Here is a 27134-nt window from a genome sequence, read left to right on the forward strand (position 1 = left end):
ACGGTCATTCCCACAGCAGTCTCACTTTCTAAATATTTACCACCTTCATAATTAAATACTATTAAGGTTCATTTGATTTCATAAACACTCTGAAAGAAAATATATGCAGCATCCCAATGAACATACAATCCATTCCAAGTAATAAGCGAGATAATAAATATTATTAAATGTATAAATAATACATTGAAAACAAAAGTTGACCAAACAATAGATGGGTTTTTGAACTTGCAAAGCTTTAAAATCTTTTAAAAACATGAACCTGACATTTAAATAAATTCAAGTTAGCTACTAAATTTTGTTTGATGCTAATGCTTATGGCTATTGTGGAATTATGACACAATTTCTGATGTAGTATTTGCCAATAGCACATTACTCAAAAATTCCCATCAAAGGTCGGTAAGATTTCATAATGTTTTTGAAATAAATCTATTCAGAGAAGAGATTTATAGAGAACAGAGAACGCATTTATCATTTATATTAATACATGCAATAAAAACAGGAATATTGTGAAATTTTCTATGGAAACATACTGTAAGGATCTGTAATGAAAGGAAAACGCAGCTTCAGGTGTCAGTACAGGCAGTTCGTGAGCATGAACCAAGTGCTTTTTTACTCTCTCATTTAACAGCTGTTTATTCTGGACAGGTGGAGGTTTCTTTCTTTCACAACTGCTTTTTTTCTTCACTTTACCATATAATGCTTATTCCATCCTCACAGAAAAAGAGTGCCAGAAAAACACAATGTTAAAGCATAAAAAAAGCATGTAAGTTAAAGCATAAAACATTTGTAAACCCTTTTTGTGTTTGATAAAATATGTCCCTCAAACTGACAAAATTACATTTATCTTTGTCACCTTTACAAAAAAAGTATTCTTCTTTTAAAATTAAAATAAGAAAGTATTTGAGTCTACTTTTTATAATTCTCAGAAACATCCTTAAAATTACACTTCAGTAGCCTATAATTGACTTATACTGACAGAAAAGTATATTTGGCCTATTGTATACTTAATCTTTTGATTGAAATATACTTAAAAGTATAAATAAGTATTTGACTAGTACTCTTTTGATTGAGTAGCCTATTAAATACTGTTTTACATACTGTCTCATAAACTTACATTGTTTGAAAATATTGATTTATAAAGAAAACAGATTTGTTTATATTTCTGAGTATGTACATTTTTGTGCAGTCCAATGCACATATGAACTTCAAAATTTTACTTCAAATCTACTTAAAGTACAGTTCACTTGTAGTATAGTTGCAGTAAAAACGAACAACGTAGTTGTGTACTCATAGTTTCCTGTTACACTTACAAGTATACTTTATACACTAAAAAGTGGTATAAAAAGTTTAGACCCATTATTGAAATAGTACACTTACAAGTATACTTACTACATAAAATGTACTTGAACTTTACTTAAGTATACTTAATAAAATTAACTTGAAGTATACTTTTTTTGTAAGGAGCAATATGATGTTGCTTATTTTTGATGGTGCCATTTCCTTGTCAGATTTCTCTCTCATATCTCTCATATTCCAAAACAATAAAGTCCGTTTGTGTAACTTTGCAAATCTTGACTAAACAAGTAGCCGAGCATGTCCTTGTACAGTTGATAACATAGATAACTATTGTTTCAGTCTCTGTCTGTGCTGTTTTAGAAACAAGATAAGAATAGAGATTCTCATGTTGCTTTCTGTTCGTCTCCATTCCAGCTCGGCTCCACGCTGGGATTAGATCGAACCGCTGAAACAACACACAGCACCGTCCCGAGGTCACGACAACACCTGCCTGTGACTAAATGTCAAGAAAACACTCCATTCTTTCGCAATCAGTTTTCATTGCTTAAGTCATTCATTCGATGGATGTTAAACTGACAAACTATTTGGCATGTTATGGTGAACCTCTTCCCACATCGGTGTGGGCTGTTTAGACTCGGCTCTGTCCTCCACAGCGGGACAGCGAGCGGATGTTTTTAGTGTTCTGGTCTGTGTTTGCTCGGTGGGAGTCTGTGGCTGTTGGCAAGGCGCTACTTAGCACTGCATTTGTGCCTTAAAACTGTGAGGTCAACATTACATCAACTGAGACACCACGGCCCACAGAAACGCAACATATACGTAATGATACAACACACAAAATACAACAGCAATAGTCCACACAATCACTGTCTAGTAGTTGGTGACTGTTTCGTGAAACTTGCGAGCAACGTGTCAGTGCTGAAGACGATTGACACGTTAGCAGATGTGCTGAATAATAGACTCTGTGTCTCTCTCATTCTTCATTCACCCCCTTTATGACCAACAGTCTCAGACCACAGTAATTTTGCTAGCTATACTAATGTGGCACAGCTGAATCACAGTTTAGATTCAGTTGAATGAAGACCAGCCTAGTTTAAGTTTAGGCCTAAAATTATTTCCATTGGAGAATGCATATTTTAACTTGTGACAGGAATCAACCTCATATCAATGAACTAGAAACCATGCACAACAACCTAGCATCATGACAGTGATTTTGGCAAAAGTGTTAATAAAAGAGTTAATGCCAATAGTTAACACATACAGATTAATTATAAAAAACCTGCTTTTCATTACAGTAATTACTACATTTTCAAGACAAAATTACGTAATTGTTTGTACTAGCAATGACACTAATATCTGCCCTCATTGTTCCATAGACTTGTGCTGCTCAGTATGAAATTGTCATCTAACTTCCATTTGCCTGAGGATAAAACTACAAAAAAGCCAAAGAGATCTGAACCCACCAGATGACTTCCACAGCAGACTAACTTCCAGTCGACCGGAGCGCCGCATCACTTTTGGAAGGCGATAGAGTATTCCAGTAAGTCTTCTTAAAGTTCTTCCAAACCCTTTCCTCAGACCCATGACTTACAGTCCACTGCCCGACCAGAACCACATCGAGTCTGACTTAAACCCCTGAGCATTTACTGGCTGAAATATGTTCCCTTCAGCACTGAACCTGCATCACTGCTTCTAACTCCTAACCGCTTGAAGCCTCCTGTCATGAAGCCCCCTGCTACAATGTGTGTGCAGTTGTTCCCCTGACCCCTGTGGTTCCCCTGCCACTGTCAGCTGGTTGAGGGGAAGCCCATTGTGAGCCATGGTTTTGCTGTGACAGGACGGTGTGCCTTCTCTAGACACACTGTCACTGCCGCTACACAAACAGACAGATGGACATTAGGGGAGCAAACAGGTGGGTGTCAAATAGCAGGACACAATACAGTCGGCCAAAGGCCAAAAAGGTTGTGAGACCCTCAAAGGTGGATAAAAAGGCATCTTTGTTGATCTTTTGCTTAGGTATACTGTACTACTTACAGACTATTATTTGCAGTGAAGTGAATGAAATCCCACAGAATACAGATGCTACACTAGAAACAGATAATCGGCCGAATAAAGTTTTACTTTCACTGCATAAAAGATTAATTAAAGCTGCAGTAGGGAGTTTTGAGAAAATGTTGACTTAGCCTGAAAAATGGAACAAGCACAACTTACAGGTCCAACCCCCTTGCTCTCTGCTGCGCTACAGCCCTCCCTCCACAGCTCCTCCCCCACAGCGGAGCCTGCCGTGAACCCGCAGGCTAGTAAGCAGGACCACCGATGACGGCGGATTATAAACAGTTATGGAACATTCACTAATAGGGATGAAACATCAACAATATGCTTTACATTGACTATGGCCTTCCCATACTTTGACTACAAACTTGGTCCTCAAATCATTATGTATTTTGCAATACATGTAACTTTATAAGGTTGCACTCTTTCTATAAGTTATAGCTACTAAAATAACGTTAAAGGATTAGTTCACTTTAAAAAAAAACTTTTGCTGATAATTTACTCAACCCCATGTCATCCAAGATGTCCATGTCTTTCTTTCTTCAGTCGAAAAGAAATTAAGTTTTTTGATGAAAACATTCCAGGCTTTTTCTCCATATAATGAACTTCAATAGGACACAAACGTTTCGAGGACCAAATGACAGTTTCAGCGCAGCTTTAAAGGGTTTTAAACGATACCAGACGATGAATAAGGGTCTTATCTAGTGAAACGATCGGTCATTTCAAAAATAAATAAAAAACTTTAAGTTTTATAAGCACAAATGCTCGCCTTGCTCTGTTCTGTGATGCACGTTCGTGATCCTGTTCGAACTCGTTCATCCAAATGAACAAATCTTTTTTCGAGTCATTCGTTCGTTGAATGAACGAAATGACTCGAAAAAAGATTCGTTCATGTGGATGAACGAGTTTGAACAGGAGAGTCACGAACGACGGTACGCGCTCGCGCTGTGCAAGAGAGGGGTGATCAGCGCGTACACGAGCGTGATTGACACTGCTAAGACATTCCTCCTGGCTCTGATTGGTTGTTTCTGACCGGGAGCGGTGTATTTCTGCAAATGGCAATAGGACCACAGGGAGGAGCCAGAGGAGCTTGATTTTTTTCACAGATTATCTGTCTCATATTCTACTTTCAGGACATAATGAGAGTTTTAACAAATATTTGTTTACAAAAGCTACCTACTGGAGCTTTAAGTCATTTTGACCAGTAGAAAACTCCATTACAATTAATTCTTGATATTAAAATTGGCTAAAACACAAGTTACAAATGAAGGAAGCTGTCAGTGATCACGCTTCATGCACATTTTCAAATTTAAAATAAAATAGCATATTTACATTTAGCATGCTTTATGCACATTCTTGCATGTATGTAATCAGCATATTCTGATATATATATATATATATATATATATATATATGTTTACAGCAGAGTACATGGAGATACATACATACAACTCTCACATTTCAGCAAACATTTTAGTGTATCTTCTCAAGGGACAATACTATAGAAATGAAACTTGAATATATTTTAGAGTAGTCAATGTGCTGCTTGTATAGCAGTATATATTTACTGTTCTCTGAAAATAACTCGGCATACAGCCATTATTGTTAAAATAGCTGGCAACAAAACTGAGTACACCGTAAGTGAACATGTCAAAACTGTGTCCAAAGTGTCAATATTTTGTGTGAGCACCGTTGTTATCTAGCACTGCCTTAATCCTCCTAGGAATGGAGTTCACCAGAGCTGCACAGGTTGTTGCTGGGATCCTCTTCCACTCCTCCATAATAACATCACAGAGCTGCTGGATGTTAGACACATGGTGCTTCTCCACCTTCCGCTTGAGGATTCCCCACAGATGCTCAATAGGGTTCAGGTCTGGAGACATACTTGGCCACTCCATCAGCTTCACCTTCAGCTTCCTCAGCAAGGCAGTTGTCATCTTGGCGGTGTGTTTGGGGTCGTTATCATGCCGTTTGGCCCAGTTTCTGAAGGGAGGGCATCATGTTTTGCTTCAGAATGTCACAGTAAATGTTGGAATCCATGTTTCCCTCTATGAAGCTCAGCTCCCCAGTACCAGCAGCACTCATGCAGCCCCAGACCATGATGTTACCACCACCACCATGCTCGACTGTAGGCAAGACACAGTTTTCAAACAAGTTTATCTGAGTCTCATCAGACCACAGGACATGGTTCCAGTAATTAATGCTCTTGGACAGGTTGCGTTCAGCAAACTGTTTGCGGGCTTTCTTGTGAGCCAGCTTCAGAAGAGGCTTCCTTCTGGGACGACGGCCATGAAAACCGACTTGTTGCAGTGTTTGGTGTATGGTCTGAGCACTGACAAGCTGACCTTCTGCTTCTGCAACCTCTATAGCAATGCTGGCAGCACTCATGCGTCTGTTTTTTGAAGCCAGCTTCTGCACCTGACGCACAGCACGAGGACTTTGTGGAGAGCAACAATTCTAATTCTCAAATCCTTAGAGAGTTCTTTGCCTTGAGGTGCCATGTTGAACATCCAGTGGTCAGTGTGAGATAATTGTACTCAAAGCACACATTTTAACTGCTCTAATACAAGATACACAAATTTGTATGGTCCAGTCAAGCAGACAAAAACATGAAAATGATGAATAGGACATGTGACTGTGCATGGTTAAACTACATACAGCTATTATCACTTAGGGTATACTCACTTTTGTTGCCAGCTATTTTAACAATAATGGCTGTAAGTTGAGTTATTTTCAGAGAACAGTAAATATATACTGCTATACAAGCAGCACATTGACTTCTCTAAAATATATCCTAGTTTCATTTCTATATTATTGTCCCTTGAGAAGATATACTAAAATATTTGCTGAAATGTGAGGGGTGTACTCAACATATGTTCATGTTCTCTACTGTAAATATGGCCAATAAACCACATCAATGCACCCACATAAACACTACACAAACCTAAACAAATCTAACAACCATCCAAAAATGACAGGCACCATCAAAACAGATACTACTCTCACAAAATACATAGTTAGTGAACGCTTTCCCTGCCCACATATTCCAGGATCTGTAAGTGGCCACTTAAAATGTACTAATATCAAAATTAAAGGACCCAGTGGCTCTCTCTCTCTCTCTCTCTCAATAACCTGATCACTCAAGTCAAGCAGCAAGAAGACTCAGTGAATGTTACCTTTGTCCAGTTGTTCCATTTGAGTTAACACTTGTGAATGGACAACCTCTGCACAATTGCAGCTCAGACAAGCGACACAGAGAGCCATATTAAGGAGAATGAATTGGGGGACATTTGGGTCATTTTAACCCAAAATACACTTGCAATTCACTGCTAGCAGTCTCTATGATCATACTTTCTTATGAGATTACAAAATTTACAATACAAATTTGGTTGCGGGTAGAAGCAGATAATGCTTTGCATATGATTTTTAGGAATATTTTCACTACTGAAAACAATGCAAGGCTTTCATTCAGGGTTGAAAATGTCAATCGCCACTGCAAGTGACCATTTCAGGTGCAAATGTTCAGTGTATCTATATCTCGAGCCTTAGATTTGATAAAATTAATTATGAGTACATGTACAGGCCTGACTTCCACATTGTCATGTATTAGAAGACATATTTGTGACATATACCATGAACTAAATGTGGGTGCCTAGGTGCAACTCAGTGAATTTATAAACCCAAACCAGTCCGTCCACATGCCTGTAGATGAGTGTGTGGCGTGTGAGGAAGGTCAAGAACATGCAGTTATGAGTTTATGATTTATGAAATATTTGGCATATAATATAATTCCATTTAGCAGCCACTTTTATCCAAAAGTAACTTACAATACATTAACTACAGAAATTAATTACCCCATCAACAGCACATAGGGATGAATTGACCTTGTCTAGACTAATATGGTAGAAAAAAAAAACATTGTTTAACATTGACTACCTCTCTGTATACATATAATGGTCAAATCTGTATAAGGCTAATATAAAGTTCTCACCGGTGCATGTCAAGCCATCTTGAAAGATATACGAGCAACACACATCGCACCAATTGTACGTCGCGTCCTCACAAAACGAGTGTCCTTCTCCTCTCTCCACTTTTACGCGTGGGTCGAATATCGTCCTCACATCTGGGGGTTTGAAGCCTCTCTTTCGAGACCGCTGTCCGGCTCCACCGTTATCCGCCACCTTCGGTAGCGCGTCGCTTTGAACGGGTTTTGGAGAGACGCGTGGTCTTTGGGGAGACGGGGCTCCCTTCACCGCCTTCACCTTCGCGTTGCGCATTCTGGATTTGACTTTCGGTGACTTCTTCTCCATCGGGTCGGCTTCTTCCACCCGAAAGGTCGGTAATCGGTTCAGCTGAGGCACAACTAAAGGCGTCCCGACGACGCAGTGGCGCGGTGGTGAGTACTTCCTACTGTGATGCATCATGCCATAGGAAACACAGAAACACCTGTAGATCTAAGAATCCGGTTTTTGGAGGTTTGCGATCAGACATTTCTCAGGCTTCGAGATAATTTCGCCGCGGTTCCCTAAGACAGAGGATTGGTGCTCAAGCAGGTAAGACAGGTGTACAGAGCGCGTCTCGTGTTTCAGCTGAGCTGCGCGCAATATGCGTGCGCGCGCAATCGCGCAGACACCCACAGTTAACAGTGATCAAATCAGTTTACTAGAAGCAAGATTATAGTTGACTAAAACCATAAAATTCTTTATGATAAAATGAACTATAAATAAATAAAATTGATCTAAAATAAGACTTAAACCTACTTCAGCTATAGATTCCAAGAAAACATTGCTCGTTTTCATTTAATTTGACGATGCACTATACAGTGCTTAGCATAAGTGAATACACCACCCATGCTAAAGTTGACTAAAAAGAGGAATAAAAAATCATCTTGGAAATTGATCTAAATGCCTTAATTTAAAAAATGACATACACCCCTATGTTAAATTCCCATAGAGGCAAGCAGCTTTTTATTTTAAAGGCAGTTATTTCATGGATCCAGAATACTATGTATCCTGATAAAGTTCCCTTGGCCTTTGGAATTAAAATATCCACGCATCACATTCCCTTCACCATACCTAGAGACTGGCATTGTTTTATTTCAGTTAGCCTATAGCTGGTTTGAGTTGCATTGAGAGATGATCTTATGGAAAGTGGCCCATGCCAATCTCTAGGTATGGTGAAGGTAATGTGATGATGTGGGGATGTTTTAATTCCAAAGGCCAAGGGAACTTTATCAGGATGCATAGTATCCTGGATCCATGAAACAACTGGCCTTTAAAAATAAAAATCTGCCTGCCTCTATAGGAATTTAACATAGGGTTGTCCTGATTTACGCAACCTGTATTTTAAGGAAGAACATTTATTTTTTTACGATACATTATTCCTTCACAAAGAAAATTGAAAATTCATTCATTCATTTTTTTAACTAAGGCATTAAGATCAATTTCCAGGATGATTTTTTATTCCTCTTTTTAGTCAGCTTTAGCATGGGTGTATTCGCTTATGCTAAGCACTGTATGTAAAAACGAAATAGACATTAACAGAATACATGTAATGTAAATTAAAATGACAAAAACAACAAAATTACTAACACTTTAATACAAACTATATTTAATTAAAAAATATATAACTTTCAAACCCAGAGGTTAATCAATGACCTTTCATATGTAGATATGCAGATATTTACATTTTACATTTTATCCATTTAGCTGATGCTTTTATCCAAAGCGACTTACAATTGCTATACGAGGTTGCACGCCTCTGGAGCAACTAGGGGTTAAGTGTCTTGCTCAGGGACACAATGTTGTCTCACAGTGGATTCGAACCCAGGTCTCTCACACCAAAGGCATGTGTCTTATCCATTCCCCTATGCGCCATCACCACCCCTATCATCACAGAAACTCCTTGAAAGGTAAGCCTATTATTTATTAAAGTTGCTCAACATATTTTTTACAATGTCATATAGGGTAGTAGAGAAAACAGACAAAATGAAAGAGATTGTCAAAGTTATTTATTATAACATTGAACAAAATATAATTGTTTAGGCAAAACATTTTTCCTATGCTCTTAATGACGGTTTCATTCTAGACGTATCTGAAATATGTTCATTTCAAAACAAAAACAGTTTTAACAAAAAGAAAAATAACAATTAATAACAACAATTTGGATGTCCCATTAAATAAATAAAAAAAGTTTACTAGTACAGCTAAACATGATAACGTATACAGTCAAAGCATGATGTAGATGTAATGTTTTGAGACAGTATCCATAGCACTCTTAATGAGGTTTGGTGTACATACATTTATTTTCGGCTCAATAAACTATTTAGTCTTTTTTTGTCCTCAGGTGTTCGGAGGACCTAGTGAAGATAAAGTACTAGATCCCTGCTGGTACACTAGAAAATCTCTTTTTGCTTGAGAATAAAGTGACTGTGCCCCTGAGAAAGACGTCTGTAATGTGAGGAGGACATCTCGTCAGCTCACTGGACTTCCTCTTTGGATTCATCTCCAACTTCTCCCTGTGAGAGGGAAAATGGCACCGTGACTAAAGATTCACCCTGTTTTTGTATGTGTTATTAGGACAGATGTTATTGAGATACTTACATTGCCTACATGCATGTTTCTGCTAATCCACCTGGAGTAATTTTCCTGCAGATACTTGGCACCGAAGCCCAGCACACGGTTCATTGGATGGTTGACGTCACAGAGCTGACTGGTGGCTTCACAAATCAGAGCAACGTCAACTTTCTGGTCTTTCTGTTCTGTTGGCAGTTCTGAAGCAACACTTCTACAGAAAGCATCCATCACTTTCTTGAAGAAGCTATACTTGAAAGAGGACTGCAGCGTTTCATACAAGGCCTTGTCGTCCTTAATCTGCAGGTTCATAGATAAAACAGAAGAGATGTTTACATTTGGTGTTATTTATGTCTATCTATATATATTTTTTCACAGCGTTGGTTTCCGCAGGAATGATAAAGCAGGATCTATGTGCAGAAGTCTAATTTATTAACAAAAACCATTAAATAACAAAACTCTCAGGCTAATCGCAATCTCAGAAAAACAACCACCACAAACATTGACAATAATGGACAAAGAGCAACTGAAGCTGTTAATAAATGTAAATAAATATTAAAATCAGGTCAACCTAATCAAGAAAAAAAAACATTTGGTGGGCCAGATAAGGCCTGTCATTGAAATTTGTAGGCAAAATAGTGATATTGTCAAAATCAGTTTGTCTTTAACATCCATCTTTTTTGTAATATCAAAATAATCTTTAATGATTAAGCTTGCCATAACAGATAACTTTAAAAATCATAACATAACTTTTAAATCGGCTGCAGGGCGGGATTTCCACTGAAGTGGTTTGGGAAAAAAAATCACGCGTAAGGGACATATGCGCTGTCACGCAGCAGTAAATCATGAAGCGCGGTAACAGATGACGTCATATCTAGCAGGATTCCATAAACTACACAGAACCCCACTGTTCGCCGACGCAATGTTTAAATTCAGGCAAACTTTATACTTTGTGGACAAATGTACATAACGAAAAGATGATACAAAATTTAATACCTTGGAAAATGGCATTTAAGACTTTTTGATACTTTTAAGGGCCTTCATTTTCTCTAAATTGATTTATCAACTTTTAATACTTTTTAAGATCCCGCGGACACCCTGTTTTTATATAGGCTAATGATTGTTCAAATGTAAAGTCTATTACGGATATTACAAAGCTAAAGTCTTTTACAGACAGTAAAAAACACCTCTATTGTGCAGTTCTCTTCAATTTTCCCCATTACAAAGTATAGCAACAGCACAGTAAAAAGTTAACTGGAAACATTGATGACATGAATTATAATTTGTATTATTAATGTTGTCTGAAGCCTTTTGTAATCAACTATTTATTATGTAAATAAAGGTATAGCAAAACATGATGTACTATAAAATAGGCACAATGGACAGCATTAAAATGCAAGTAACTGTGTTTGCAGAGACACCTGGTGGTCAGGTGTAACATCTCATTAAATGACATCATTCCACTGACCTTTTCATTCAGTTCATCGCCATGTACTCTGAGGATCTCCGCCAGCCTTTGCACAACATCTGCAGAGAGAACAGATTCAGGAATGAGAAGTTTAGTTTGCAATCTTCTCTGAATGAATCAACTCAGTGGCCGCTAAAACTTAGATTAGATACAGAAATCAAAAGAGAAGAATGAGCTTGAACTCACCATCACAATCTGATTCTATCTCACTTGGAAAGAAATGCACAGAATCTGATATCTCTGTCAATTCACTGACCATGTTTTCCATCTCATCCACTTTCCCATCAACTGAATCTGAAAGAAGAGATAGCACATCATACGCTCGAATCTCCAAAATTTCACTTTATAGAGAAAGTTTTATATAAAAAACACACATTTGAAGGTCAATATTATATTTCTCTCTCACCTAGCACTGCTTTCTGTGGTTCAGGTTTATCATCTGTCTTGGGTTTAATACATTTTGTAATGAAAGATAATCTAAATTTCTTCTTTTTGTGTGTTCTCTTTGTTTTGCAGAGTTTTTCAGACAGCTCTCTCTCTGGGATGTTCTGCTGCAGACTGGTGTCCATGGGTCGTCTCTTGCGGGCGTACGACATAAGGAGTCTGAACTCCAGACTGTCCTCCGCAGGAATCTGGACATCACCATTGCTGTGCTCCTGGGCCCTGGTCAGTATCAAAACTTCATCAAAACACTTGGATCAGTAAGTTGAGTGCAACCTAATCTTTATAGGTGGTTCACTCAGTATAACTTTCATTTACTGAACAGTATTAATAATTGTTTAACATACCACATTAAGTAGCCTACTATAAAACAGATTTTTATAGGCTTCTGGTATTATGGATTCATCAGCTCATGTGGATATACATCATTTTACAAATTTTTCAAATTCCTTTTAATTTATTTTTCTGTAAAACTTTCCGCGAGGAAACATGACTGAGCAAACCTTTAACTTACAAAGCAGGGGCTTAATTTAACTTTTAACATTTTTAAAATTCAACCGTAACAATATATCCTTTATTTTTAAAAGTTAAAATTCCTCTCAAATTCTTAGATAAACAACCAGAAGCTTAAATTAACAATATGAGGTTAAGTTAAAATTAAATTAAACATAAGAGCTAACTTAGTAGTAGTATTCTAATTTAACTTTAACATTAACTGTTTGCAAAAACGAACTAAAACATGCATTAATGTACTTGCAATGGGAGTCTAGAGTTTAAGCGTATTTTACCTTGAATATTCCTTTAACTTAGATTTAATTTTACAATCAAATGATTTCAGCTGTAACTTAAGTTTATTCATTGAAACGACACATTTTTGTTTCATTATAGTGAACTCGCGGTCACCGTGTAGATAAAGTCAATGTGTCTGGGCATGTTCGACAAACTTCTCCATTAACTCTAACGTTAGAAGTTTGTTTCCCTTTAACTTCCGACATTTCCATAAGTTTAATGTTTTGAGCAGTCTCAACATATTTCTACATCTGAAGTCACGGAAGTGTGAAACTAATGTACTAAGGCCCTAATCATCTTTAAGAATAACAAGACAAAAATCTGAGACAGTCACTATTAAAGTTTTCTCTACGTGAATACATTTATTGAAAGTTAAAACACTTACATGACTCGTTGTTTTCAGCCTGTGAAATGTTTCGGAGGACTGAAAAAGGTCAGTATTATTATACTACGCGCTGGGCGGAGCCAAACTGACTGCGTAGTGCGTGATTACGCACGGTGACTCACACTCATGAATCAACAAAAATAGTTTCATTCAAACCAAATGATTCATTGATTTCCCTCTATAATTATTAATCATACAGCTTAGACTGAAACATTACATGATTTATATTAGTTTTTCATGCTTTATATTATGTTAGCTCTTTATATTAACTTTCTCAGTTTTGAATACTAGAAATATGCATAATTCATTGGCTAGGGCTACATTTTGATATGCTTTCATTGCATGGAATGGGCAGCATGAACATTGTCATGCCAAGGACTTTTTTGTGTTGTCAACTTTGAACAAACTTTAATTTTTGGGTGATCTATACATTAAAAATAGACCTTAAACAGTCCCTTGAAAGGGTAAATGAGAATGAATGGTTATTTTAAGTTTGCGCATACTGCATTACAGCATTTAGGGCAATAAAGGGGGAGAAAGATAAATGTCGATACATGGGATCAGTTGAGTCAAGAGTGCAGACAATGCTTGTTATTTATTTTTTTTACAGTAGTTTCTTTAACATCAGGTTACATCTATGACTTCCCATAAAACACACAAAACACTGGTGCTTTCCATCCGACTGCCCTTTAATGAGTGAACATTCCCGATTTTGAGTTTGTGCAACATGTCCCATATCCACCATGTCTACTCACCCCGTGACCTCATACACCCCGTGACCTAAAATATATATTTAGAAATTAGAAAAAACTAAAACATTCAAGTAGTCCCGTCTTTTAAAATATTTTTAAAAAAAAGCAAAATACAACCACTGAACAATTTTTATATAACTTAAAAATTAAAAAAGAAATAATGCCATTTCATTACATCATCACTGAGGGGTAGAAACATCCAGAGAGGTAACAAAATTCCATGCACAATAATGTGTTAAAATCTCAACTGATAATACAAGATGACACAGCAGATCCCTCGTATGTAAATGGATCTCACAGAGGCTCAGCGTGATCCTACAGGCAGCCGTTTTCATGCATCTCCCGTCATGAGTGATTTGACATAGTACACGACTAAGTAATGTTACAGAAGTGTTCGAAATACCACACAACTCTCGTCAGTGTCTTTCTTGCGTTCATTGGGTTTAGTCATTCTTCTCGCAGGCCAGTGTTGTCAAACGCAACCTTATAATGGAGCCAAAAATCAGCTGCCATCAATGGAAAAACGCATCCGGTTCCTTTGCTTGTCTTGAAACATTAATGTAATGTAATATTAAATAGATAAATGCACAAATGTCATCCATTCATATTGCATTGAAAGTGGCTCAGATGTTTTCTCGTTGTCATAAGATAATTTCACAATCACGCCACTGTAACGGCACACAAACAAATGAGAAGGAAACAGATTGTGTAAAGTCTAGTTATGTAGATTTCCGATCATCAACCTCTGGGGTTCCCGTTTAAAATCTCTGCAGCTATTTTGTCCGCTGTAAAAACTCTCTGGAAGAAGTTCCTCCTGCAAACAAACTGAACCAATGACAAGCCTCTTCAGGAGCAGATGATGTTTTTCCCGTCTGTGTGTCTTTGGCACACAACATGATGCACGAAAGCATGTTTAAACGTCTTTTGTGTCTCTAATCCTAACTGTTGACGAAGCAAAACCCAATCCATCTTTGAATAAATAGTTATAATAAATAAGAGCAATAAATAAATGCTTGGTCAGAGCCTACAATTAAAAAAAAAACCCACAGCGACATCAGTGGAAAAACAACAGCTAGACATTTTCCTGTTTGCCGAGGACTTTCTCAGGCCGAGGCGCTCTTGATACACCTCTCTTTCTCTTTCCCCCCTCAAGCTCTCTCGTTCGAGTGTGAGCAGGCGCGTGGAGGAGTGCCGACAGCCACTTTTTGTGGGTACAATTCTTCCTAACACTAAGCGCATGAGCCCGTTCATACAGCCGTCTCCAGATCCTCGTGTGCCACGGGCTCATCTACCGGCTGGCTATCCATGAGGGATGCCAACTCCAAGTTCCCGGTATCCAGGGCACAATCCTTGGGAGTTTTTCCCTAAAAGGGCAATGGCAAAAATGTGACTAACAAGTCGTGTGCTCGCATAGTTGTGTTAATACACTATTGCACACTGGTGCTAAATGAGGAGATTCTCACCAGGAAGTTTGTTTTGCTAAGGGAAGCCCCAGCGTCCAGCAGACATCTGCATACCTCACGGTGCTGCTGGGATGCTGCTTTGTGCAATGCGGTGTCACCTCTAAATAAAAAAAACAGAAGTAAGGACAAATGAAATGCCTGTTTACTGTAAATGACCGGTTCTATCACGCAAATAAACAGATCAAACCATAACTACGTACGTGTCTCTCTCAGTTAAATCCAACATCAGCTTTGACCCTGAAAGAAACAGAAACTGCGTGTGAGTGAGAAGAGATTTTATATACAGTATATATATATATATATATATATATATATATATATGTACAGTATACAGTATATAGGGCTGGAGCCTATACCAGTTTCTTATACGTTGAGTGTTAATTCACTTTCTGTGCAATCTTCTCTCGTTTTATTTTTTTTTGTAGAGTGCCTGGTTCATGTTTTCATTTGCTGAGCATTCTGGTGTTGCCGTGTTCTATGTAGAGCGCGGTTTGCGTGCTTTCATGTTACGTTTTGTGTGAACACGTGGCTTTTGAGTGTTCTCATTGGCTGCGTGTTCGTGTCATGTTTTGTTTGGGCACTTGTCTTGTGATTGTGTTCTCTGGCCATGTGCTCTTGTTTTTATGTGTGGTGTGAGCACATGCTCTCCCTATTTATTCTCCTTGTGTTTGCAGTCCTGTGCTTGAGCAGCTTTGTGATTGATATATATATATATATATATATATATTAGGGATGCATCGAAATTTCAGCCGCTGAAAACTATCAGCATTTTCGTTTTTTGGCAAAAAGAGAAAAAAGGCTCCGCCCCTCGGTGTTCAGTGATCGGGTTTTACACCATGTTTTGTAACTTATGAGCAGTTCCGCTTCCGAAGATTCACAACTTCAAAGCGACTGTTGAGTGTTCCGCTAATAATATACTAATATTAATACATTGATATTTAATATTATTCTAATATAGCCCTATTTTCTGTCCAAGTTTTGTGTTAAATTAAAGTAAAAAAAATTTTTTAATTTAATTAAAAATCAAATAATAATACAATTATTGATGAGGTGCCATTTTCGGTTTCAGTTTCAGTTTTCGGCCCAGAATTTTCCTTTAGGTGCATCCCTAATATATATGGAAATAATACAAAATAAATTAGTATTTACTTCTTATTAAAAAAAAAATTTGATGCCCCAAAACTATTTAGATATTTAATACATATTTAAAATGTTATTTTATTGTTATTTTATTGTTTGACATTTAGGTCAAATTTTAAAAAGTCACTTGACATTTAAATGTTTTTGTTTCAAAAGTGTGCCTGTACTTTACTAAAAAGAAAGAAAGAAAAAAAAGTCACCTTTCATCTATTAAGTGTCCAGATACCTTTTGGCCCATTATTTATTAGGAAATGGATATTTACTCATAACTGGCTTTGGTTTTGGTTCTCTTAGACATGTGATGGTATCTCAAACGGGAAAAAAAGTCCCTTCCTTCCCAGTTGAGCATGTAACAAAAAACTTTGAACCTTGAGTAAGCAAACACAGGAGGGTGCGTGTCCAGATGCTCGTTCCAACACTCACCGTGTTCTAGAATGAAACTCACAACCTCCGTGTGGCCGTGATGGGCGGCCAAGTGTAGAGCGGTGCAGCCCATCGAGTCCCGAACCAACAGACTGACCCCGCTGCCGCAGGAGCCCGGCATCTGTTAAATATGATCATGAGTCAAGAGCATATGAGAGAACATGGTTGCATAAAAAAAAAAATCACACAAAAAAACACTGGTTTGTCATAGAAGCTTTACTGGTTGCGCAAGTTACACTGGATCATGTGATGTTGTGCACCACCCTGATGAGTCATGTGGGATAACACACTTCTAGAAAAATCTTTCACTTTCAGGTTAAAAAAAGGAATGATTCAAATAAAATGAAAACTCACCGCAGACAGGTCTCCTTTAACAGCAGCTGACAATAGAGCTTAAAAAAAAAAACATTGAGATTTTGTCAACACATGATATTGTATGAGCAACAACCATGCATAAGAATTATGACATGAATTTGAGAAATTTCTGGTGGGGATAGCTGAATGTCACCAATGGGTTCATCCCACGACTTCTGACAGGAAAGTTGAGTTTAACTTAATTTCTAAATGCTTCCTGTCTCTCTACCAATTCAAAGAAACACTTGTGTTTGTACTGCACCTTGTTCATCTGAGGTCAGGGGAACACTGCAATAAGGAAACGAGAGCAAAAAATAAAATGTAAGCTATGTTCATGCAATTGCACAGAGCAGTGAGGTATAAAAACAAAAAGGAACGAATGGAAAAGTAAGGTATTGATGATTCTCACCTGGAACTGGGTTCCACCACCACATCTGGCATTCCAGGAGCTCGGACCTGGCTCACCGCCGGGGCCTCGTGGTCCAGGATGAAAACCTCATCCTGGCATATTTCAGTCACAAAGTGTAGATGCTCCTGTATGTACACACATTACAAGTGCATATTATGCACCTTCCAATATCTTTTTAATTTTCTATACATATTATAACACTGTATCATCATACCTGAGCCTTGTCTATGCGATAAAAGCGGTCGGCTGATGTAGCTGGAAACATAATGTACAGTGAAGTGATGATTATTACATACTTTATTGAAGTACACAAATCAAAACACATTCCTGTGTTACCGTGGAGGTTATAAAACTCAGTACTCCAGGCAGGAGGCGATAAAGTTCAAATGTCTGTGCCAGATGTGCTTTTATTCAGCTAGCATTAAACAGTTAGGGTGTTCACACATGGCAGGTTTAGCTCCATTAAAATGAACTCTTGTGCGATTGCTCTAGTCCTGGTTCGCTTAGCATTTGCACTGTCATTTTTAGCACCGAACCTAAAGATACAAAACAAAACAAAAAAGCTTTTATAATGTATATTTCGCGACGGAACTTATTGAACATCCAAAACAATGTTTTCTGGGCTAAATGCGTTCGTTGTATGTGCATACATGGTATTTTTACCAGCTCGTGAGAACTCATGAAGAGCTTATATAATGTGTAAAAGAGTCAAAACAGTGGCAGGAAATCCTCCGTCACACACACAAACAGGAGACAGCGTTTGTGTGCGAACTGTAAAGAGCAACGCAGCTCCTATGACGAGAGTATTGCCTTCTTGAGTATTGGAATAGAACTTCTATGGTGAATGATGATTTAGTACGAGAACACAAGGACTCAAGATCGCTTAAGAACGCATCCAATCAAAGACAATCAAACCATGTGTGAAAGCAACCTAAAATAGGCAAGAAAACTGAAAATTAAGTGTGTACACCATTAAACTAACTTTAATTGCAAAGGTATGTCTCTTCTTATAGACAGTTTCGACAATAGAAACACAGTTGAGATGCAGACTCACAGTCTAGGAAGCTCCAGTTGGGTGAAAGTCTGTGTGCTGAACTCGGCCATGCCAAACCTGTGTTCTCATCCTGAAACACATTACAGGTGTTCTGTGTGAGGCAGAGTTTAAAAAAGATGCTGCTCATAATTCAATTCCTGAATTTGAATTGAGGTGTCAAACAGGATGGTGAATTTGAATTAAAATAAAATAAAATTCACATAACTAGTGTAGGTGTAGTTTTATAGTAGCCTATACATATACATTTCAATAACAGTATGAATTTTGGTATGATTCACTCATAAACATAAACCATGCTGTATTTTGAGGTATAATTTATTTATATATCTCTATATTTAATAAAATAACTTTTATTTTATTAACCACAGTTGAAGACTACTTAATTTCCCACTATGCTCCAATTGAAAATATTACAACTCAAAATATTACATAATTAATAGATTAAAATGTTAATGTGAATATGTATTTTTGATATTTATTTTATCATTACAAAATGAATATATTTAAATTCTAATCTGAGCGTTTATTTTGTTATCACTACAAAGTTAATAGATTCAAATTCTGATGTGAATATTTTTCACAAGTTATCATTGCAAAATGAATAGATTTAAATTCTAAATATTTGTTAATATTTATTTTATTGTTATCATTACAAAATGAATATATTTAAATTCTGATGTGAATATTTATTTTTAATATTTATTTTCACAAATTTAAAATTACGAAGTAAATAAATTTAAACTATGATGGGAATATTTAATTAAGTTATCACTACAAAATAAATAGATTTAAATTCTAAATAAAACTATTTATTTTATTATGATATCACTGCAAAATTAATATATTTAAATTGTAATGTGAATATTTTTAAGTTATCATTACGAAATCAATATATTTAAATTCTAATTTGAATATTTTTTATATTTATTTATATTACATTATCAGATTTGACAGATTTAAATTCTGATGTGAAGATTTATATTATTTACCATTACTAAACTAATACATTTTATAAACAGATCTTCTAATGCGCATATTTATCTCTATTATTATTAATTTATCATTACAAAGTGTTGCATGGCAATATTAGAATCTATTTTAATGGCTGAATAAACAGTTTTGACAGGACTGAATTTAAATATCAAAAGTCAAAATCAACTTTATTGTCATTTTTAGCACATTGCATGGCAATGGATTAAAACAAAACACAGGAAACTACAGTGACATGCAGGAAAAGAAACCAGTAAATACTGACAGTAAATACAGATAAGAATCCCTCAAGGTGCAACGAGTGAAAACAGAATTTGTCTGAATTTCGTCCAACCCTGTCGAGGCGTTTACCTGGTAGTGCACACGGTGACCAGAAGAGGGCGCTTGATGCAAATCCTGTCAACAATAGACAAAAAAATGTGTAATTACGAAAATGTATAACATGATGGCATGGTTTGAGGTTAAATGATACAAAATGAAATGACTAAAAACCACAGGACCAGAAAGAACATTCAGTTTTACGTCCCAGGAAAAAATAAAAACTGAATCTGTCTAGTTTATGTAGGTTTTCAGGCAGTAATTGTATTGATTCATTCCTCAGGCTGAAAGGAGCAGCATGGGAAGTGCTCACCTCCTGAAGCCTGTCAATGTACAGTCGACAGGTTTCCAGGTCACAGTCTCCTCTCACCACCACGATGCCAACAGGAGTAGCTGAACAAGCAAACACAGACACACACACACACACACTGAGTTGGCATACAGTCACATATTCACCCTTCCTACAACAGCACTATATTAAGATATGTGAACTGAATTGTGGGAAAGGTTGCAATTAACTTACAGATGTCACGCAGACGCTCCTTGTCGAACTGCATGCTCTCGTATTCCTGCAGGATGATGCGGTTCACGCGCAGTCGCAGGCGGTCAGGGACTGCATGAGGGCTGCGATGTGCAGACGACGAGAAATGAGAACCGATCCCACATAAAAGCATTCATATATTAACCAACAGAGGTGGAGCTGGAGAAGACATTTTCTTGGTTTAATCTTCTGCTTGCTGATAATGCTCTACATGAAAGGACTTTATGATCGTACTGAATCGTAATGGAAAACTATGAAAACAAAGTATTAATCACAGATGATGAAGAGCTTAAAAGAAAAGTGAAAATGAGTTTCACAAAAGGACAGGTGAAGATCAGAAAGGACTATAGTCGTTAATAAAAATGCTTTCTGGGGCCGTTTGGTCTGTTTAGACCAAATCTATGATCCTTACACAAGTCAACATGATTGACCCTTGACATATTCAAATGAATCATTATTTACTATTATTTATGCAAACTTCTATAACCTTAACCATCATTAAATTTTGTAAATACAATTTGCAATATTTTATAAAGCATTTAGCTATTTGAAGAATAATAATTTTTAGCTAAATAATTATTTGTCCATATGTGCAATGCATAGTCAAAAATGGTGGTATAAAATAAAAAAATGAAAAAAATAATTTAGTACATTATATATATATATATATATTTGTATTATGTTATCATTACAAAGTTAATAGATTTAAATTCTCATGTGAACATTTTTATTATTTATTTTTAGTATGTTATCTTTATAAATTTACATTTAAATTCTAGTATGACTTTATTTTTTTTTTATTAGGTCATTTTGTGGTGCTGTATGGCAATATCAAAATCTATTTTACGGCGAAATTAATTGTTTTGACAGTACTGAACTTATATATATGGGAATAATTATGCATAATTATTTTCACAAGTTTGTCACAAAGCGTTTTTTTTTTTTTTTTATTCCTGCAGGCAATTTTTGGTATTTTACAAACTACCTGCAATCGCTTAGAAAGATAAAATGCTTAAAATGCATTATTTTTATACAACAGCACAGTCCATATCGAGTGGCCTAGAAGAATTCCAAAATAAAACAGCAAAGCAATTTATGAAATTATGATGAGAGGTTAATAAAACAAAGACTTTTTTTGGACTCCGCTTATGTCCAATAAGACCAAAAACATGTATTAAGACAGTAAACCGAGTCGATTTGATAATTTCATGTTGACTTTAAGATGCACAGCAACAGAGCAACACCTCAAGACACTGTCAGCTGGGCGGAAAACACATAACACACACTCACACACACACACACACACACACACACACACACACACGCTCTGTCAGCAGGCCGAGGTGTGCGACACAGCTGTGTATACCATACTTACACAGAGAAGGAGTCGGGGGGAGCAGAGAGGCGGCGCAGATCGGCTGCGCACACTTTCTGAATGCTGAGTCAGCGCAGCCACACAGGAACACAGGCAGCACAGCCAAGCCAGTCAGCACAAGAAAGAGAGAGAAAGAGAGAGAGAGAGAGAGATAGAGGCGGAGAGGGACAAACGCATGAAGGGCGACCAGTAATTAAGGAGGAGAGAAGGAAAGAAAAAGAAAGAAAAAACACACTGAGGCACTGCAGAGCAGCACACAGACCGTGAGAGAGGTTCTAGAAGAGCAGTGCATTAGTACTGTTACTAGAACATTCATCAGTCAAGCACACATGAGCTGGTGTTATGCCTGCTACAGATTTTGGATTACTAATCACACTGTACGACATAGATCTATTAAACTTGAGTATGACATGTATGTAGACTGTACGATTATGACACCTTTTGAATCGTAGGCTATGACGCAAGTTAGTATAGAAGGATAAAACGTCATCAGCAAGATTAATCACACTTTTTGGCAATTGTGATTTTCATGTGCGCTAAAAAAAAAGGGGGTCTCAAGAGGAGAATATGGACGTGGTCATGGCTAGGGGAACAGAGGCCAACTTTGCATGCCAACTTTGCAAACGGAGTTTGAGGTAAGTAGTTTTAAGATGTTAGCGCCATGTCGTGTTGATCAATACGCAATTTCATGTTGCATTTTTATTGGCTCGTCAGTAGACGTAATCTTGCTCTTGTCACTGTTGTTTTGTATTAAGAAAACCATAAAATGACTCTGTGTCAAAGTCAGTCTCTAAATATTTAACCTTGAAATAACAGGACTAGGTTAGTTCAGGTTCTCCAATATCACATTGTAAAACACCAAGAAAGTTTTTATAATATGCATGAATCTAAGATCAAAACGTCTGTTAAAAATCACTCACCAAAAGTTTTTTCAAAAAACTTTTACATCTTGCACATCCGCATTTGTCAACGGTGCACATGTATTTTGCACTGATGCGTGAGTGGATTAAGTAGTACATTTGAGTGGAGATTATTTTGTGACTCACTCATTGAGCAGCGGCACAGATGTTCGTCTCTTGCTCTTCTGCACCATGTTGGCCTGGTTCCTCAGTGATATGTGCAGGGTCGAGGGCGTGAGGCGACACGGTTCGCCGTCCACCTGCACGGGCAGCGTCTTGAAGGTGGTGAGGATGACCTCTCTGCACTGATGCAGACGTTCACCGTGGCCGCCCACCTGCAGCGCCGCCTTGTGTGAAGACAGGGAAATGCATGTAAGCCTTAAGCCTTAAAACTGTAACGAAGACTATACATACTACTATGGAAAAGTGAAAAAGTGCAACGTGCAATATGGCAGAATAAGTCCCGCTCTAAATAAAAGAGCCAATCGCTAATTTGCTTACCAGAGAGGCCATGGTGAAACCGATCACCTCGATGCAGCCGTCGTCATGCCTCTGAGGCTCAAAATCTCTGTGGTCGCCCGTGTTTCCCCATGGCATGGTACCAGCACAGTACCTACAGAGAGGGTACAGCGTTTAATGAGGTATATAAAATAAGACCTGTTGTCATGTTTTAAAAAAAGTTGAATGAATCCTTCAGGTAAAAACTGGGATAGAGCTGCACGATTAATCATTAAAAAAATCGCAATCTCGATTCAAACAACCACGTGATCTTATTCCTAAATAACAACGATTCGGCCTGTTAAACCTTTGACAAAATCACAGCAGAACATTCAAATCTGCGCTGGCGCTAATCAGTTACATCATTACACCAGTAGGTGGCGACAAGTGACTGTTAAAAATGTGTGAGTCATTGAATCATTCATTGAAGAGATTTGTTCAAAGAACGCTGATTTATCCACTAATGAAACAAGTGAAGTCTTTTTTTTTGTGAATCAGTGAATCAATCATTCAAACCGATTTTTAAAAACAATTATTCATTCAAATTACAGTAGATATCTTTTAAATAGACTGCAGCAGTTAACATTTTGACAGAATCTCTAGTAAATTGCATGTTATTTTATTTAGTTGTCTGTTCAGAAGCGTGATCTCCATTTTAAACGAAAAAATTGTGATTCTCAATTTATCCAGAATCATGCAACTCATAAAATCCCTAACAGTAATTATAGATCCACTGAAAAACTCCTACTGGCTCATTCTCTGTTTGTGGCAAATTTGTGACCCTCTGACTTACTACTGACATAATGTAATTGTAATGCAAATAAAATTAAAAGCTTAAAAACTAAAAGTTAATTTTATGTTTAAATGTGTTTTTATTGGAATCAAGTTTGCATGACCCTTTTCATCACCACTGTATTTCATATTGGGTTAAATAAAAAACATCTGTCCAGTTAACAGCAACAACTAAATAAAATAATATAAGCTCAAATAAAATGCTATAAAATGTCATTCAAATAATTGCTTTAAAATAAATGCTTTCAGTCTGTAGTATGTCATTTTAATGCTCTATGCAGTTTCTGAGAAAATGCAGAAATTGTTTATTTTTTCCGGCCCAACCCTATTATTCTGTAACATTTTCCCCACATAGATTGCTTAAAATATTGGTTTGATCTTTCTAAAATCAAATTTGAGGAAGTGAGAATCACAGAAGTCAGAATAACAGTTCTTCATTACAGCCAAACTTATTATAATTGACCTTTTCAAGCTCAAAATTTAAACACTGTTGTGCGAAAAACATCGCAGTAGTATATTTGTATGGAATTGTTTTTTTCTTGGCACTAAGTACAAAAACAATGTGTTAGCTGAGGCCATTATTAGATTTTTTGTTCTCACCTTCAACCCAGACACATTTCTAATGTACCTGGCTTGGCAGAAAAACATGTTTTGAAAGGTGTTTTATATTTAATATCTGATTTATTACAAGGCACATACTACCAGAGAGATACTACCAGAATTTCTGATTTAAAAAAAGAAGACGACATAAATGGCTTTTCCTGAGAATGATCCTTATTTTTGCACCCCACCTGGGAATATTCAAGAAGACGATGCACTGAAACTTCAGTTCCTGGATCTTGGGTGTGAGATCCGTACCATCACACTGTCAGTATGCAGAAGAGAAATAATCACAGAGGTCAACATGTTAAATATCAGGTGGACAATTGGGAAAGTTAGCATGAGCAGACATGAACACGAGTTCCAGGTGAAGTTTCATACTCACCACCACTCTGACATGCTTAGACAGATCCCTGGAGCTCCGCTGGAGAAAGTCGGAGAAAGCCGCCTGAGGGGACAAAACTAAGAGTCACTCTCTTACACACACACACACGCACACACAACACTTATTCTGCCTACCCCTGCATAGAACATCTTGTTACGGAAGCGACTGTTGAATTTCTCGGGGTTGGCTTCTGTGAAGGAACACGACGACACAAATTATTATGACTTTATCTCATAATAAACAATGACAATAAAATGACATTATGTCTTCTTTCTCATTCTCTTTATAATATAAAGAACTCTGGCCAACAAGGACATTTTATTAAATGCCACACACGTGCGTAGCCAATAAAGTGAGTCAAGAGTTCATTTTAAAAGGGTCATAATATAGAAAATAGGATTTTTCTTTCTTTGCTCTTTTGAAATAATTCAGAATCATCACGGCTATGAGGTCATCATATTAACATATGGCCACCCATATTTACTATACACATCAAAGTCTATTCAGTATTCAGCAGCTTGACAAACATACCATGTACATATAGTAAACATATAGGTCATTTATATATATAAGTTTGAAAGGTTCAGCAATACGCGAATATGTAAAATGCACATATATGCATCACAAACCTCTAGACTCGTGGAACTCCAGGGTGACGTGGGCATCAAAGCCGAGGCTGAAGTAGTTATTGAACACGTTTAGAGGAAGCTGATAAAGGACAACAAAGAGATATCACATTGTAATATCAGCAGTGTATAAGTGTAACGTATATCCTGGTGTCAGCATGAATCCAGCGATCACCTTCTGCGTGCCCTCCTCCGGCTGAGCAGCCGAACGCTCCAGCTGCAGATTCCAGCGGTCCAACTGCACCACCGTACCGTCCTCCACGTGACACAAGACCTTAGACACCGGCTCGTCGGTGTAACCCTGAAACATGAAGAGATCATGTTGAGTCGAGAGGTCTTACCTTACACAACACAGCTACTGTATGTAAAGGGCTATTTACTCCTGGCATAAACACAGTACTTGCAATGATTATACCATCAATTCGAATGTTCAGAGTGGACAGCGAGGATCATCATACCCGCTTCATTGCTAATAACAGACTTTCGATTAAAGCATGGGGAAAAAACGAGAGACACACTCCAGATTCCGAGGCCAGTGTTTCTCCAGGCACGAGGTCAGAGTATAATGGAAAATAATGAGTGCCATTTATCAGTGACAACCACTTAGTTGGCCAACTGCACAATTACAGCCTCTCAGCCAATCAGAGCAGCCCGATCATATCCAACTAATGCTGTTTGCTTTCACACACTCTTGTGTTGTGTAAAACAAACCAAATTAAAATTCAAAGGTGCTTTTATTCAGCGTTTCATGAGTAAGATGAGGGTGAAATGTGTGATGGATGCTAGCTTTCTGTGATAGCAGAATGTTTGGATTAGGAAATGGTGATTTCCACTAGCAATAGAAACACATGCCCTTAACTAAGAAAGGAGAATGCATACACACAGACAGACTGGACATCTGGGGAATAAAACTATTTAGTAATCACTTAAAGAAGATTTAAAGATGAGTTGACTCACCCCTCCCCAGTTCAGAGTCCTGGCAAGGTCATTTCCTGTACCAAGAGGAAGCACAGCTACAGGAGGTTGTGGGTTCATCTGAAGTTCATCTAAGGCAGAGAGAATCCAGCCCACCTAGACAAAAGAGGACAAACTACTCATTTCGGGGGCAGAAATGCCAAAAGCACTCAGGAAATCCAAGTTTCATCTTGCATGGGTCATGGATCTAGAAATTACCCGTAAGAAAGCATGACAGTGCCAACCACAGACCCACTATTAGCTAATAACAGTATTTCGCCACTGCTTGTTACTTTTCAGTTCATTGTCGTTTCACATATCATATGTCACCAGACATATCTGATCATCCCAGCATGCACTGCACCTTACCGTTCCATCTCCTCCACAGGCAAGGATGCGAAGATTTGGCACTTTCCTGTATAATTCCAGCCTGATGGACAGAGGGAAACAAATAGTGATTTGAATGAAGTTTAATTTGTTATCATTAATTAATGCATTAGGAATCATGAACTAACAATGACCAATAGTTTTACAGCATTTATTAGTGTTAATTTCTATGCA

At 37.3% G+C, this 27134-nt stretch overlaps 3 protein-coding genes across 23 annotated transcripts in view; all 3 read right to left on the minus strand.

Moving 5' to 3' along the window:
- rassf3 (Ras association domain family member 3) overlaps window positions 1-7980 on the minus strand; it is a 37757-nt gene extending 29777 nt beyond the window's left edge. The window contains exon 1 of the mRNA XM_077234849.1: window positions 7337-7980. Coding sequence (XP_077090964.1) covers window positions 7337-7769 — 433 coding nt within the window. The 5' untranslated portion in view covers window positions 7770-7980. The remainder of the gene's footprint in view (window positions 1-7336) is intronic.
- A 1358-nt stretch (window positions 7981-9338) lies between these two features.
- Window positions 9339-13082, minus strand: LOC143742165 (uncharacterized). Its single transcript, XM_077234876.1, has 6 exons — window positions 13001-13082; window positions 11792-12048; window positions 11572-11679; window positions 11386-11444; window positions 9948-10217; window positions 9339-9862 (listed from the first exon to the last, which is right to left on the minus strand). Coding segments are annotated over exons 1-6 (735 nt in total). The 5' UTR covers window positions 13003-13082; the 3' UTR covers window positions 9339-9823.
- A 494-nt stretch (window positions 13083-13576) lies between these two features.
- Window positions 13577-27134, minus strand: part of dgki (diacylglycerol kinase, iota) — a 41562-nt gene continuing 28004 nt past the window's right edge. For 12 of the 21 annotated variants that reach the window (XM_077234872.1, XM_077234870.1, XM_077234873.1 and 9 more), the window contains exons 12-32: window positions 26943-27003; window positions 26577-26690; window positions 25795-25920; window positions 25623-25701; window positions 25128-25183; window positions 24994-25056; window positions 24800-24873; window positions 23220-23331; window positions 22866-23065; window positions 20427-20527; window positions 20217-20296; window positions 19937-19981; window positions 18596-18665; window positions 17756-17796; window positions 17542-17666; window positions 17395-17420; window positions 17133-17170; window positions 16779-16899; window positions 15416-15452; window positions 15216-15315; window positions 13577-15116 (exon numbers count right to left, since the gene is read on the minus strand). In XM_077234872.1, coding sequence (XP_077090987.1) covers window positions 15000-15116; window positions 15216-15315; window positions 15416-15452; window positions 16779-16899; window positions 17133-17170; window positions 17395-17420; window positions 17542-17666; window positions 17756-17796; window positions 18596-18665; window positions 19937-19981; window positions 20217-20296; window positions 20427-20527; window positions 22866-23065; window positions 23220-23331; window positions 24800-24873; window positions 24994-25056; window positions 25128-25183; window positions 25623-25701; window positions 25795-25920; window positions 26577-26690; window positions 26943-27003 — 1786 coding nt within the window. In that variant the 3' untranslated portion in view covers window positions 13577-14999. Of the gene's footprint in view, window positions 15117-15215; window positions 15316-15415; window positions 15453-16778; window positions 16900-17132; window positions 17171-17394; window positions 17421-17541; window positions 17667-17755; window positions 17797-18595; window positions 18666-19936; window positions 19982-20216; window positions 20297-20426; window positions 20528-21819; window positions 21883-22865; window positions 23066-23219; window positions 23332-24799; window positions 24874-24993; window positions 25057-25127; window positions 25184-25622; window positions 25702-25794; window positions 25921-26576; window positions 26691-26942; window positions 27004-27134 lie in introns of all 21 variants that reach the window. The other 9 variants (XM_077234859.1, XM_077234855.1, XM_077234860.1 and 6 more) reach the window with 1 other exon arrangement.

This window comes from Siphateles boraxobius, unplaced genomic scaffold, assembly GCF_051911475.1.
Source record: "Siphateles boraxobius isolate OS27281-9 unplaced genomic scaffold, OSU_SipBor_1 19, whole genome shotgun sequence".
Taxonomy (NCBI): domain Eukaryota; kingdom Metazoa; phylum Chordata; class Actinopteri; order Cypriniformes; family Leuciscidae; genus Siphateles; species Siphateles boraxobius.

What these genes read in the sequence shown, in the direction of transcription:
- LOC143742165 (XM_077234876.1), bottom strand. An exon ending in ACCACAGAAAGCAGTGCTAG is followed by an intron (nt 11,680 to 11,791) that starts GTGAGAGAGAAA and finishes CTCTTCTTTCAG; the next exon opens with ATTCAGTTGATGGGAAAGTG. An exon ending in GAAACATGCATGTAGGCAAT is followed by an intron (nt 9,863 to 9,947) that starts GTAAGTATCTCA and finishes TCCCTCTCACAG; the next exon opens with GGAGAAGTTGGAGATGAATC.